The sequence below is a fragment of the Halichoerus grypus genome, chromosome 10 (genome assembly GCF_964656455.1).
Source record: "Halichoerus grypus chromosome 10, mHalGry1.hap1.1, whole genome shotgun sequence".
Lineage (NCBI taxonomy): Eukaryota > Metazoa > Chordata > Mammalia > Carnivora > Phocidae > Halichoerus > Halichoerus grypus.
This window is the reverse complement of record NC_135721.1, coordinates 36,002,981-36,018,981: the sequence shown is the minus strand read 5'-3', so window position 1 is coordinate 36,018,981 and position 16,001 is coordinate 36,002,981. Positions and strand designations below refer to the sequence as shown.

The 16,001-nt window shown below is 35.8% G+C and overlaps 1 protein-coding gene across 5 annotated transcripts in view; it reads left to right on the top strand.

Moving 5' to 3' along the window:
• The window catches only part of ANAPC1 (anaphase promoting complex subunit 1), a 92,886-nt gene that overhangs the window by 36,225 nt on the left and 40,660 nt on the right, over nt 1-16,001 (top strand). For all 5 annotated transcript variants that reach the window (XM_078056289.1, XM_036106481.2, XM_036106482.2 and 2 more), the window contains 7 exons: nt 1,763-1,841; nt 2,280-2,316; nt 2,409-2,479; nt 4,795-4,973; nt 7,473-7,687; nt 10,000-10,118; nt 14,713-14,984. In XM_078056289.1, coding sequence (XP_077912415.1) covers nt 1,763-1,841; nt 2,280-2,316; nt 2,409-2,479; nt 4,795-4,973; nt 7,473-7,687; nt 10,000-10,118; nt 14,713-14,984 — 972 coding nt within the window. The remainder of the gene's footprint in view (nt 1-1,762; nt 1,842-2,279; nt 2,317-2,408; nt 2,480-4,794; nt 4,974-7,472; nt 7,688-9,999; nt 10,119-14,712; nt 14,985-16,001) is intronic.

Genomic DNA, 16,001 nt, shown 5'->3' with positions numbered 1-16,001 from the left:
TGTGATGACTCCTTTTGTTACTCTTCTTTTTCAAAATTGTTTTAGCTATTTTGTTCCTTTGCCTTTTCATTTAAATTTTACAATCAGCATGTGTATAGCTACAAAAAAAATTCTACTTGAATTTTTTTCTCCCAAGAAACGCATCTTTACTTACTTTAAAAAATTAGTTTACTTTGAATAGTTAATACATGTGCAAGATCAGACCTTCAAATCGAACCGAAGGAATTTAGTAAAGGTGAGTTCCTTCATGCTCCTGTTCCTTGGTCCCTTCTCCCTGGGGCAGCCGGCCTACAGGTCCTTTGTGTACCTTTCCAGAGATGGGGCCTTCCTAGGCTTATAGGAGAACCCCGTGCTTTTGTCTCCTCCACAGATATCACTGGACTGTAAATGTCTTTGTACCCCACATGTCTTTTCCTTATTCTGCATTCTGCTTTACTTCATGTTGAAAGAGGCTTCAGAGTCCCCTGTGGCCCTGAAACAGACATGTAAAATAGTGATTCTTCTTTTTTAAAAAAATGATGGTAAAATCTACATAACATGATGTTTTATTATTTTAAATATTTTTAAGTGTACAGTTAATTCAGTGGCATTAAATACATTTACAGAATGTTAAGAACAGGTTAATCCCAGAACTTTTGCATCCCTTGATACCTGTGTCAAAACATTTTAAGTAAAACCACCAAATATATTGGTCCTGTCCAGCTCTGCTGAATGGGGGGTTGACTTGGTGTAATCTCTAGCCGCAAAGAGGAGCCAGAGAAATATGACTATACCAAGTTGGTCAGCCTCCAACTTAAATTATGTTAGTCAGCTTACAGATATTCATATTATGACTTTTTTTTTGTTAGATATGATGTCAGTTAGGTTTAGGAATATGTCACTTGCAATGCTGGTATTGGTTTAGAATATAGGATTTAAAAAAATTTTTTTTTAAAGATTTTATTTATTTGACAGAGAGAGACACAGTGAGAGAGGGAACACAAGCAGGGGGAGTGGGAGAGGGAGAAGCAGGCTTCCCGCGGAGCAGGGAGCCCGATGTGGGGCTCGATCCCAGGACCCTGGGATCATGACCTGAGCCGAAGGCAGACGCTTAACGACTGAGCCACCCAGGCGCCCTTAGAATATAGGATTTTTAAGATTCTCCAGCATTGTAGTAACATTTTAATAGAATTGTGCTACTTTCAGAAAAAAAAAAAAGCTACTTGCAGGTGCAGCTCTTGGTGGTAGTAGCAAGTAGCAAATATTCAAATGAGAACTTTGAAGGCCAAAGTGGAGAAGGGTGTGGGTTAGGGTTCACCTAACAGAAACAATCCAGGTGTCCATTAGTTTATGAATAGAGAAAGTTTGGTAAATCTGCATAATGGAATACTACTCAACAATAAAAAGAAACAAACCACTGATGCATGCAGTAATGTGAATGAATCTCAGAGGCATGCTAAGTTAAAGAAGTAGGACACAGAAGATTACATATTCTAAGATTCCATTTATGCGACATTATAGAATAGGCAAAACTATAGGGAAAGAAAACAGGTGAGTTGTTTCCGGTGCTGGGTGTAGCAGGAGTGGATTGACTATAGAGGGTATGAGGGAGCTTTTTGGGGTGATGGAAGTGTTCTATATCATGACTGGAGTGGTGGTTATATTATTGTATAATGTTTGTCAATACTCAGAGCTGTACACCTAAAATGGATGAATTTTCCTATAATTCCTGTAATTACACCTTGTTTGTTTAAAAAATAATGTTAATTTTCTCCTTATGCAGAGTATTGCACTCTATATACTTGGTAATGAGAGCTCTGTTTCTGAGGACTCCTCACAGTATTTATCCAGAATAATTATAGGTAAGTCAGTGTAATGTTACACTGTTTTGGCTTCCCAAAATGAATTATTTTTTTCCAAAACAAATTTTTATAAATGTTGATATCAGAGTTGAAATTAAAAAATGAAAAATTTCCTAAGTGTTTGCTTTAGAGGGCATGTTTTGCCTCATTTTAGAGGTGACCTCTTGTACTGGTCTAGCCTGCAGTCCACAGCTGATTTTCAGAGACCAGGAGTACTTCAAATTTAACAAATTTTTTGTTTTTTCAGTGTACATAAAAAGGACTATTTTGGCCTCAGGAAAATTATTACACTTCCCAGTCTGCCAAAGGACTGCTTATTTTGTTATTTTTTAGGAGTTATTTGTTAGTGAATTTTTATTTCCAAATGTCTTCTGCATGTTACATGTTTTCTTTATGAGGATAACTATCAAAATAAAATTTCATTTTGTTGCCTTTTAGCCCCCCAAAAGTCACAAGCAGAACAAGAAGAAAACAGGTGACTTTTATTCAGATTGTGCTTATATATTAAAAATATAAAGCACTATTGTGTTTTACTGTTGAATAACTTCATGTTTCATTCCCTTACAGGTTTAGTTTCAAGCATTCTACATCAGTTTCTAGTCTAGCTGAACAATTAGTTGTCTGGATGACTAATGTAGGTAAGGTAGTCCTTGTTGCTTTTTACATGTCTTTGAGATGCTGGTGAGAACCGCCTGCTTTCCACAGAAACCTCCTTCCTCAGTAGGCCTTGTTTCCTCCCAGTGAGCTAGAACTGGGTGGCAGGACAGGGGCTCTCACTCTGTGAAAGGGTCCTGCAGGACCAAGATTGTGGCCCATCAAGCCACACTTCCTTTCCCTGACCTTGTCACAACTTCCATATCATAATCCTGCTATACCAGCTTTTTATCTCTCAGTGGGTAAGAAATGTTTATTTGCCCTTCTAGGCCAGTCAGAGCTGTGGCTCTGTAGTCATTACACGTTCAGACTTGAAGACATTGTAATACTCACATATCAGAAGGGAGTATTTCTGGCAAAATCTAAACATAATTATACAGACATTTCAGGGTATGCTTTTGAAGAATATAGGCTAGTGACTTAGGCTCCAAGATGAGGATACAATTGGGAGGAGGGAAAGGGAAGAGAGGAGTTCCCTATTCCCTTTTCCCAAAGCCAGTGCTCTTAGGCTTTAAACCGAGGAAAATACTAAAGACATTTTTTTGCATTTAAAATGAAGAACTAAAAAAAACTTTAAATTATGGACATGAAGGTATAAAAATATGGCAGTGTTACAGAACAGTATGTTATAAAGTAATGGTGTAATGAATATTACAGGATGTCTGAATTCTTAAAGAGTATTTTAAATGACTTAGCTTTTTGCTGTTTTTTTAATATGCTCCCTTAAAAATTACAGTAGTTGTCCTATGGAATTACAATTGTCCTATGCCGAAAAATATTAGATGAGTTAGTTCTGTTTGTATATTATATATTATAATATTTAATAAAAGTGTTATTCTCATAAGGAAACATTTTTACCTCAATAATTAATCAACTTTAAATATTAATAAATAATATATAATAGTATAAAATCTAGCCTGGTGATGGGTATTAAAGAGGGTGCGTTCTGCATGGAACACTGGGTGTTATACGCAAACAATGAATCATGGAACACTACATCAAAAACTAATGATGTAATGTATGGTGATTAACATAACATAATAAAAAAATTTAGAAAATCATTACAAGAAAAATAAGTTTTACCTGAGGATTTGAAAAATTTTAAATATGAAGTGTGGTAAAATATAAAAGAATGTATAAAATGTGTAGAGAATAATAATAAGGTGAACATTGTTGTGTACTGGTCACCTACCATTAGAAATAGAACATTGCTAGTATATTAGAAGGCCCTACATCTCTGCTCCATGTGATAATCTTCCTCTCACACACCTTCTTACTACCTGTAATCACGGCCTTACCTAAATTTTGTATTACCTCATTTTCTTTGTAGTTTTACCATCTTTATATATTGCTTGGTGTTGTATGTCTTTGAACTTCATGTAAACGGATATAGATATAAATTATTTTTTTCCGCTCACTTCATCCATGTTGACTCGTGTAGTAGTAGGTCATTCATTTTCACTGCTACATACTCCATTGTTTGACTATAGCACCATTTATTTATCCATTCTATTGATGATAGCATTTGGGCTGTTTCCTCCCTTCCCTGTTTTTGTCATAGTGATTAGTGTTGCTACTGAATATTTTAATAGTTGTGTGCTGGTGCACTTGTGTACAAGTTTCTGTATGGCTATTAATGGACCATAGAGGTGGACCTATCTGTACCTGCCTTGTGTTTTCCAAAGCGATTGTACCACCACCAGCTGTGGGTGGGAAATACTGTTGATTTACTTGAATATGTGTCTATCAAGTGAGTGAAATTATAATTTTAATAATTTTAAATTGAACTTTCCTGATCACTTTTCATATGTTTATAGCCTATATTTTTCCTCTTTGGGAAATGTCTTTTTGTCTTTCCTATCTTTCCTATTGGGTTGTTTCTCTTTTCCTTAAGGTTTTTAGTTCTTTTATTTTATTATTATTTTTTAAAGATTTTATTTATTTATTTGACAGAGAGAGTGAGTGAGAGAGCATAAGCAGGGGGAGGGGCAGAGGGAGAGGGAGAGGCAGACTCCTCACTGAGCAGGGAGCCTGATGCAGGGCTCAATCCCAGGACCCCAGGATCATGACCTGAGCTGAAGGCAGACGCTTAACTGACTGAGGCACCCAGGTGCCCCGTTTTTAATTCTTTAAAGGACCTTTTATACTAATCCTAGATGTCAAGACACTAGTCTGGTAGTAAGATGAAAAAAATTGATTTCTCTTTTGTCAGGAGAGATGTTGATTAACTTGAGTCAGAGGATAATTGGGACAGTGGCAGGTCTAAATGAAAAATTTTCTCCCTTCCTTTCATCACAAGGTTTCACTTTAAGAGACTTGGAAACTCTTCCCTTTGGAATTGCTCTTCCCATCAGAGATGCAATTTACCACTGTCGTGAGCAGCCTGCTTCAGACTGGCCAGAAGCTGTCTGTCTCCTGATCGGACGTCAGGATCTTTCCAAGCAGGCCTGTGAAGGAAACTTACCCAAAGGGAAATCTGTGAGTATCAACATAGAAAGTTCAAAGTTCAGATTTAGTTTCAAAATCAAAGTAGTAATATTCTTCATTTTTTTCTTAAGTCTTTTTACAAGTGTATATATCAGTTTGTCTTTTATATTGTATGCCATATGGGGTTTATAATTGGGCAGATCTTCTTATTTATAAATTGAACATGGGAACAGGAGATTTTGTGAAGGCTCCTCTTGCCTAGACCTTTCTTTCCTTTAAGTCAGGAAAAGTGCTGAGTCAGTAGATCCACTACCATGACTCTTTCTCTGCTTGTACCATATTGGTAATTAACTACTTTGTGACTATTAGGTAGAAAAAGGGGGAACACATGTATCCTTACTTTGAATATGTAACTGTTTTCTCTTTCATACTTTTTTGATGTGTTGAATTTCTTGAATTTAACCTTTTAAACAGGTGTAAATATATCTGTTTAATCACATAAAACTGAAGCTCCAGGAAAGGGTTTTTTGGGAGCTGGGATGGGGGACACTAAAGTTCTTTAGAAGATGTCTTAGGTTATTCCTCCTGAAATTCTATCCTTTGTCAGTCTTCCTCTGCTTTTATAAAGAATGGGTTCTGAGAAGCCTACAAATAAAAAATGAAATACATCATTACTCTCTAATTATCTCTCTTTTAAAATCAGCCTCTTTTAAAACTTAAAAGTGGAATTTCAACTACTTTTTCTAGAACTCTGTTTAACTTAAAAAAATATAAATGGTAGCACTGCATTACCCTAAGGATCATAGAGGATTCAGGGATGGTTTTCCCACTCTTGGTGGCTCTTTTACTTTGGTGTTTTTGTTTTTTTTTTAGAGCGAGTAGGAGGGGGCAGGGGGAGAGAGAATCCTAAGCAGGCTCCACCTAGCATGAAGCCCGACACGGGGCTCAGTCTCACGACACTGAGATCATGACCTGAGCTGAAATCAAGAGTTGGATGCCCAACCAACTGAGCCACCCAGGCACCCCGTTTGTACTTTGTTTATATCCCCAAGAGAACAGCACAAATTTGCCTCATCTTTTGAACCAACACATATTAATCAAAATACTGTAACTATTTATAATCCATATTACATCTTAGGCTATTAATGTTTCTTCAGAGCTTCAGAGTCTGTATCAAAATTTTATTCCTAACATTAGAGTTGCCTACTGGATCTATGAGAGAAGCAGTTTCCATGGGATCCCATCTCCGGCAGGCTTGGCCCAGCACATCTCTCTTTTAATCTGCACTCATATAATAGCTCTTAGTTGAATTAGTGTTTGTCCTACTTTAAACAGAAAACCTTTTGTGTTTTTTTTTTTGCTAATAATAGGATTATCCTTTCCTTTATCAAGATAAGTTTTAGCATTTCGACCTCATTTGTTACTATGAGTGAGAGCAGTTTAACATCATTAGCACTAAAACCAAATGGTATTGATAATCTTTGATCTATTTAGATGTCATTTTAAGTAATTCTGTCTAAATTCAGTTTGATCAGTTATTTGAGGTTACATTTTATATTATTTGAGGCTACCTTTTATGACTCATCGAAATTCAGTTTATGAACTATTTGGATCTATACTTTATAGCTAACTCACCCAGTAGAATAGTTTCTCTTAATGTTAGATATTCCTTAGGAACCGTAATGAATATTTATGAACTAAGTAAGAGGGATTAGTTAGTCACATCTGCTATAATTTTTTTAGGCTAACGTTGCTTCCCTGTTAAATGTTGCAAAACTTCAGCATTTTAACTAGGAATTAATCTTTTGTTAAAGGAGTATAAAGTTCTTGAGAGAAAATTAGAAGATTTTATGCTATTCACATCTAGGTTGCAGTGTGATTGAATTATTTGGATGGGGAGGGCTCATATGAAAACACATGCTGAGCTTCTGAGGACAGAATGATAATCAGGGGATTAACCCTCTTCATTTGTTTTGCTGTAGCTACTTTCTGATAAAGGAATTTTTATTTAAGACATCCTTATTAAAAAAAAAAGTGAAAATCAATAATGATCCATTTAAAGTACTAAAGTAAGAAAATTTTGTTCAGCTTCCTCCAGCCCTTGGCTTATATCCTCCCAGGTTGTTTTCTTCTGCTTATATTAATCAAAGATAATATTTATGTTTGTGTGGGTTCTTTAGTAATAGTGAGTGGGTTTCATATTCTGCTTGCAGTAATTCGTTTCCTTTTTAAGATATTTAGGATGTAGTTAGATTTTTAGAAGTTATTTAGAATGTTCAGTGGATCAGCTTCCTGACTATTTCCTAAATTTAATGTTTTTCCCTTGGCTCAATAAAGAATTTTCCCAAGTGAGCAGTATAATTGTACTTTTAAAAAAGACTTCTAGATTAGAGTCCCAGTATACACTGGGAACCCAAACCAGCCTTGCTTTGGAATACATATTTTCTCTGTACAGTAGAGTCACGGCACATCATCCTGTATATCCTTGTGTTCAGTAAGTGCATGGTGTTTGGTTTTTAAATTATTATTACAACCAAGTCTGTTACTCAGGTGCTCTCATCAGATGTTCCTTCAGGAACAGAAACAGAGGAGGAAGATGATGGCATGAATGACATGAATCAGGAGGTTATGTCGTTAATATGGAGTGAAGATTTAAGAGTGCAGGACGTGCGAAGGCTTCTTCAAAGTGCACATCCCGTCCGTGTCAATGTAGTACAGTACCCAGAACTCAGTGACCACGAGTTCATTGAGGAAAAAGAAAACAGGTAAAGGAGGCATGTTGTTATCTGTTGTCAGTGTTTTTTAACACAAAAAACCCTAAAAAGATACTTCAGAGTTAAAAGTACCATGTGTTGTAAGTTTTTATCCATCCTCGGTAAACCATACATTTTTTCAAAATATTTTGGCATTTGATAACACAAGAGTGTCTGATGACATAAGTGATCCTCCTCCTCTTGAAATGCAGCTCTGTTATTTAGAAAAGGTGACTCTAAGACCATTTTGCTTAGTTACCGTAAGAATTTACAAACAAAGCAAAACTCAACTCATTCTTCCATATCTTGATGAGGAAAAAAATATGTGTGTGTGTGTATATGTGTGTGTGTGTGTATGTATATATGCTTTTAGTGTAGCTTAAACTTAAAACTTAAAACCAGTATTTTTTTTTCTGATATGATAGGTAATACTGTATAAATCTCTACTGCCAATCTCTAACATATGTTATATCCCTTGGTAATTGTAATACTCAGTAGTAACCATCCTGTGACATTCCAGAGTTGTTGCCTTGGGACAGTTCAACTTATATTTGAAAATTCTCTCCTGTCCTATTACCTGCCATGTCTCTGTCGCCTGTCATTTTCCACCATTATTTTCTGGTTCTCGCATTGCTTACACTGGTCCTGCTTTACGGGGAAGGATCATCCATACCTAGCTGCAGGGTGCTGAAGATCTGAGTTAGTCTTAATCTGCGTCTCACTGTTTCCTCTCCCATGTATACCTAGGAATTAGTCACCTGTAACTGAGGAGTCTGAGGGACAGAGAAGTTGTATGGAAACATAGTGGTTAGTGTGGGCTCTGGATGTGCTGGGTGTCTTTGGATGAATTACTTAACTTCTTGCTGCCTCAGTTGTCTCAACTATAAGAATAGGCATAATTGTAGCATTCATACCTCACAGGGTTGCTGTGTGTGTAGAATGAGTTATATCTATATAGTCTTAGAACACTGCCCAGTACGTAGTAAAGCTCAGTGCAGTTAGCCATGATTATTAACTGAGTTCAATGATACATGAAGCTACTTGTTTTTTTTTTTTTTAACCTTTATAATCAGTGACATCTCAGGTAGAAGGGATTACAGTATTTTGTTTTCATTATTACAGTTTTGTGGGTTTAAGGTTTCTGCTAAAAAGTTCTATGGGATATGGCCTTGAGTTTTTTGGATTCTAAATTAACATGGGGCACTGTTCCTAAAGAATCTTGGGACAGCAGATTTTTCTTACCAAAAAAACTAGAAAAGCAGCTGTATGTATGTACAGTTAGGGAGAGAACATGTTTATGAATAGCTTTGTCTGCAGAGAAAATGTTAGCCTCTGATGGGGTATTTCTGTATCTTAACAACACAGATATCTTAACAAGAGATAGAACTTTTGTTAAGCGTTTCTTGGTTATAAATATCCCTACTTCCACAATTCCTGTTTGATTTTGCTTTAAGGGGCTACGTGGAATGTGATTTAACATAGAAACAAGTTAAGTGTGGTGTATTAGTTTCAAAGTACAGCCCATTGAAGCCATTTTAACTCTGAATATAACTTATTGTGCTATAAATCCTATAAGTCTTAGCCATCATGTAAGTGAAACTAATTCTTTTTTCCCTGGAGACACCGTGAAATCCACTGACCTCTAATATAGGGATTTGCTTTCCTTTCTGTGTACGGGCTACAGAAGTGGCACTTTTTTTTTTTTAAATTTTATTTATTTATTAGAGAGCATGAGAGAGACCATAAGCAGGGGGGAGGGGTAGAGGGAGAAGCAGACTCCCCGCGGAGCAGGGAGCCCAGTGCAGGACTCGATCCTAGGACCCCAGGATCATGACCTGAGCTGAAAACAGATGCTTACCTGACTGAGCCACCCAGATGCCTGCAGAGGTGGCGCTTCTGAGGCTATGTTGGCAAAAAGGGTGGCAGGAGGATCCCAGATGTACTGAAGGCAGCTAGACTGAAAATAACAAAATGAGGAAACCCAAAACATACCTTTGAGCAGGTTAGCATCAGAATGGCATTTTGGGTTTCTCTTTTTGGTTGCTGAGGGAGGGTTGGCTTGGTTTATAGACCAGCTGGTTTTCACTCAAAGCAAATATGAAACAAAAGAAATGTATCTCTCCCGTAGAGTTTCTAAGGGGAACAAGAATATTAAAATGAGAATAACCATGTTTGGATGATTCATCCACATCTTTGTATGGATTTACTCTGATGTGATTTCTTCTTACATAGTAGTTCTTTTGGAATGCTTAACTACAGATTACATTCCGGTTTTTTTTTTTGCTTCAGAATTTTTCACATGTTGGTTTTGATTTTAATTACAGATTGCTCCAGTTGTGTCAGCGAACTATGGCCCTTCCAGTAGGACGAGGAATGTTTACCTTATTTTCATACCATCCTGTTCCAACGGAACCACTGCCTATTCCCAAATTGAATTTGACTGGTATGTTAAATTCTGGGCTCAGTGAGAAAGGAAAATGATTAAGTCTGTTTTTAGTGGAGTTACTGAATTATTTTAGTTAAAACCAAAGAAATGCTCTTTCTATCCCCACTAATTTCAAATATCAACCACTCTAGTGGTTGTCAGAGCTCAAATAGCAAATCAAACTAAACATTGTGGGAAGTAGCATGCAGCTCATTACTAAATTTTGCTTTTAATGAGACTGTTTCATGATATAAAAAGGCACTTGGGAAAGTTTAGAAAGATATTATTGATGATGGTGAGATTACTGAACTTTAAATAATCTTAAAGTATAGTATGTAAGAACATTGTATCTTAATGTGTCTTGTTATATCTTATTACGAATATATGATCCTTGGACAAGAACACAAAAATATACTAACCAAAAAGAAAAAATGCTCACGTATAGTATAGTAGTCCCACTTGTTAGAATGTTAACATTTTGGTATATATGGTTCCCAATTTTATTTTTCTAGTTCATAATTTTATATATTTTTGATTATCAGAAAATTTAACTCTGTTTTAGAAATTGTTTTCAAATGTACTATAGCGTGAGCATCCTTTCATATCTAGCATACATAGGTATACAGTTGTATTATGTGAATATATTATGTAGGTAGGTATTGAATACAGATATTTTTAGTCAACAACTTCATTTTTATTTGCTCCAGAGTATTTTATTGATGGAATATAGTTTATGTCAACAACCTGATTTTGTTGGAAATTATCATTTTTTTACTATTATAAACATGCTGTCAGGGTATAGTCATTTATTTATGTTAATTGCTTTAGAAGTAGAACTCCCAGGACAGCAAGATTTTAAGGCTTTGATGTTAACGTATTGTCAAATTACCTTTCTGATTGGTTGTGTGAGTTTTTACTTCTGCAAGATGTAAGTGTGTTCATTTCCTAATGTTATTTTTTTTTTTTTTAAAGATTTTATTTATTTATTTGAGAGAGAGAGAGCACATGAGAGGGGGGAGGGTCAGAGGGAGAAGCAGACTCCCTGCCGAGCAGGGAGCCCGATGCGGGACTCGATCCCGGGACTCCAGGATCATGACCTGAGCCGAAGGCAGTCGCTTAACCAACTGAGCCACCCAGGCGCCCTCCTAATGTTATTGATTACAATGGGTTTTATAGTGCATATTCACCTAATGCTGGTAAGAATATGTTCTAAAGGTGACAGTTGTGTACAGTTGAAATTATCATTGAAAATTCCTGAAGTATAGTATGTGTGGTTTTATGAGACTTGTACGAAATGTGTTTATCATACACACAGTAATGTATAGTATAATAATATATACCAATATAATTCTGCAGTGTTTTAAGTTGCATAATTTAAAAAAATCCAGGGTCCCATTCAAATATGTGGAGAGCTTATATGTTTAGTAACATGGAAAGATGAGATCAGCTGAATGAACCTATTTTCATCTCAATATTATACCTATTCTGGAGCCCTAATCTTATTTAGAGACATAGCAAGCAGAGTTACCTTCAATATTTGAATTGTTCTCTCTCTTAGCGATGGAGCAGTATGGCAAAATCTGAATAATTACTGAATCTTCATGGAGAGCGGGGTATATAGGTGTTCATTATGTTAGTCTTTCAACTGTTTAAAGTTTTCATATAAAGAATTTGAGTTAAAAAGAAAAGAATCTCATGTAAAACTGGGAAATGTTAAAATGTATTAAATCTGGGCAGTGATGCTTGGGTGGGTGTTAAAAAAATAAATACATGAGTCATCTTTTTTTTTCTGAATACATTTAGTTAAATTTGCATATTCAGAATGTGTTTCTGACATTAGTCCAAACTTTTATTCTTTTAGCGATACTGGTAAGCTCCCCCACCCCCAAATTATTATCTTGTTTTAATAATTAATTTAGGAAAAGATACTTTCTTAAAATACCTCCTTAATTCACACTAATACTTTCTTAAAATAGCTCCTTAACTCACACTGGTATCAATACATTTGTATGTTGTTATTCTTATTGAAGAAAATTTGCTTTACCCTTTGCCTGTCATTTTCTCTTGTGTGTAAATACTCTGTCTTATGCATATGATGAATTGTTTTAGAGAGTTCATTTTTTTTTTTCATTATTAATCTCTCTGCCTTTTGAGAAGGTAAAAGTATACCTCATGAACTTGTCACCCAGCGTGGCATTGTCATACACCATTATTTGAGTTAGCTCTTAGGAACACAAGGCAAATGGTAAAAACAAATATGTTTTACTTTGTGTGTTTGTGTATACACACTCCAATTAAGACATTGTGCATCTATCTGAAATTTATTTTACATTTAACTTCAGAACTCCTTTAAAACCATATTTTCAAACTTGTAGTGAACTATATAATTTTATGCAATATTTAGAATAGTTATTTTAAATATTCATCCATGACCTGACCTAATTAATACAGAACATTAAAGATATAAAAAGAATTCAGTATTTGCATGTACACGGTGGAGATCCAAAAGAGAACCAAAAGACTCAAGGAAAGGAATTCAAAGAGAGCATAGCATCATGAACATTTAATTTACAGTACTCTTACATAAGTTGACCATAAAATTTAATTTAGCAGATACTCTTTATGGTTCACTGGGTAACTCAGGTCTATAAAATGATACTTTTTATAGTACTACCTGAATGCAATTTGGCGTTTTTAACAATGGCATATAAGTGGATACTTATATAGAGAGATAAACAGGTATAGTAAGAAAGCAAATTTATAAAGGTCCTTGTCTCTTTTTACAAGGTATTTAATGTTCAGAGAAAAATATAGGCTGGCATATTTGAAATTAACATCAGTGTCATCAATCACAGGTTGAAATTTATTATTCATATAGCTTAACTGTGATGTTAGTATTCATTTTATTTTTTAATAAGCTTACTTCTGTTTGACAGATTTTGAAGTAGTGGGTATCCTAATCAGATCTGTATAAAGTTAAATTGGTATCCATTATCATAGCCCCATGTATTTTAGCAAAAAAGATAATGAATTATTTTATTCTTAAAAATTTTTTTATTAAAAAATTTTACTTGAGTATAGTTGACATACAATGGTAGATTAATTTCAGGTATACAGCATAGTGATTCGGTAACTCTGTATGTTATGCTCACCACTCTGTATGTTAGCTACCATCTGTTCCCATGCAGTGTTTTTACAATACCATTGACTATATTCCCAATGCTGTATCTTTTATTTCCATGACTTATTTGTCCCATAACGGGAAGCCTATATCTCCTACTCTCCTTCACTCATTTTGCCTATTGCCCTACTCTCCTCTCTGGTGATCATCAGTTTATTCCTTGTATTTATAGGCTTGATCCTGCTCTTTGTTTACTCATTTCTTTTGTTTTTTAGATTCCACATATAAGTGAGATCATATGGTATTTTTCTTTCTCCATCTAAGTTATTTCACTTAGCATAATACCCTCTAGGTTCATCCATGTTGCAAATGGCAAGATCTCATCATTTTTAATGGCTGAGTAATATTCCTGTGTGTGTGTGTGTGTGTGTGTGTGTGTGTGTGTGTACACACACACTACATCTTCTTTATTCATTTATCTATTGATGGATGTTTGGGCTGCTTTCATATCTTGGCTATTGTAAATAATGCTACAGTAAGCATAGAGTGAATGTATCTTTTCAAATTAATGCTTTTGTTTTGGGGGGTAAATACCCAGTAGTGGAATTATTGGATCAAATGATATTCCTGTTTTTAAATTTTTGAGGAACCTCAAAATACTGTTTTCTGCAGTGGCTGTACCAGTTTACATTCTCACCAACAGTGCGTGATGGTTCCTTTTTTTCCACATCCTCACTAATGTTAGTTAATTTTTGTCTTTTTGATTCTAGCCATTCTGACAGGTGTAAGGTGATATTTCATTGTGGTTTTGATTTGCATTTCCCTGATGATGAGTGATGTTGAGCATCCTCTCATATCTGTTAGCCATCCGTATGTCTTCTTTGGAAAAATGTCTATTCAGGTCCTCTGCCCATTTTTCATTAGATTTTTTCTTTTTGTTGTTGAATCATATAAGTTCTTTACATATTTTGGATATTAACCCCTTATCGGATATATGATTTTCAAATATCTTCTCCCATTCAATAGGTTTCCTTTTTGTTTTGTTGATAGTTTCCTTTGTTGTGCAAAAGCATTTTATTTTGATGTAGTCCCAATAGTTTTTGCTTTTGTTTCCCTTGCTTTAGGAGACATATCTAGAAAAATGTTGCTTTGGCCTCTGTCAAAGAAACTACTGCCTATGTTCTCTTCTAGGAGGTTTTTGGTTTCAGTTCTCACATGGAAGTGTTTAATCCATTTGGAATTTACTTTTGTATATGGTGTAAGAAAGTGGTCCAGTTTCAGATAATGAACTGTTTTAAATACGGTTTTTTCACCTTGCATCAAATTTGATGCACAAGTTAAAGTACTCATAATAACCTAATGTCATTCCAGATATTACGGGGTTAAGGGTTTCGAATGTAGAAAAGGTAATCACTGTTCGCAAAAATCTAAGTTGAGCAATTTTGGATTTATGAATTATTCTCTCAATTTTAAATTTGTTTGCCTGAATAGGACGGGCTCCTCCTCGGAACACAACAGTAGACCTTAACAGTGGAAATATTGATGTGCCTCCCAACATGACAAGCTGGGCCAGCTTCCACAATGGTGTGGCTGCTGGCCTGAAGATAGCTCCTGCCTCCCAGATTGACTCAGCTTGGATTGTTTACAATAAGCCCAAGCATGCCGAGTTAGCCAATGAATATGCTGGCTTTCTCATGGCCCTGGGTCTGAATGGGCACCTTACCAAGCTGGCTACTCTCAATATCCATGACTACTTGACCAAGGTGAGACTCCCAGCTCCTTGTAGTGTGCCTCATCCAGGCCACTGCAGTAGCTCCTAATTGTTCTACTTGCTTTCCTTCTTCATTCTTGTACCTCTCAATCCATTGTTCCCATAGCAGGCAGAGTCATCTTTCTAAAGTGTAAATTAGCATATATCACTTCCCTGGTCAAAACTGTTTAAAGATCTTTCATTGCTCTTGATATACATTCTGGGAGCCTGTGTGATCCCACTCACTTGTCCAACCTTACTTTGTACCACTCATCCCCTTGCTCTCTATACTCCAACCATAGGGGCTGGCCATTTTAGCTCCTTGGTAAACCAAGTTCTTCACTTCAGAGTTTGGCAAACTAAACTCTTTCTCTTGGCATAAACTCTTCCACTTACATGCCATAAAAATTCACCTACTTAAAGTATACAATGCAGTGGTTTTTAGTATGTTCAAAGAGTTGTGCATCCATTCCTGCTATTACTTTTGGAACATTTTCATCAGTCTATAAAGGACCCTCATAGCAGTAGCAGTCACCTTCCAGGCCCTGGCTACCATGGATATACTTTCTGTCTCTGGATTTGCTGATTCTGGTTCCTTCATATAAATGGAATCCTACAGTAGGTGGTCTTTTATGGCTGGCTTCTTTCTCTTACAGTGTTTTCACGGTTTGTTCATGTTGTATCATGTATCAGCACTTCGTGCTTTTTTTATTGCTGAATAGATACTCCATTGTGTGGATAGACTGTGTTTACCCATTCATCAGTTGGTGGATAGTTGGGTTATTTCTACTTTTTAACTGTTCTGAATACTGCTGCTATCAACATGTACCTGGTTTTGTGTGGACGTATGTTCTCATTTCTCTTGGGTATATTCCTAGGAGTACTATTGCTGGGTCATATGGTAACTCTTTGTTTAAATTTCTGAGGAACTATCAAACTGTTTCCAGAGTAGCTGTAACATTTTTACAGTCCCACCAGGAATAAATAAGGATTCTAGTTTCTCCACATTTTTGCCAACATTTGTCTGTCT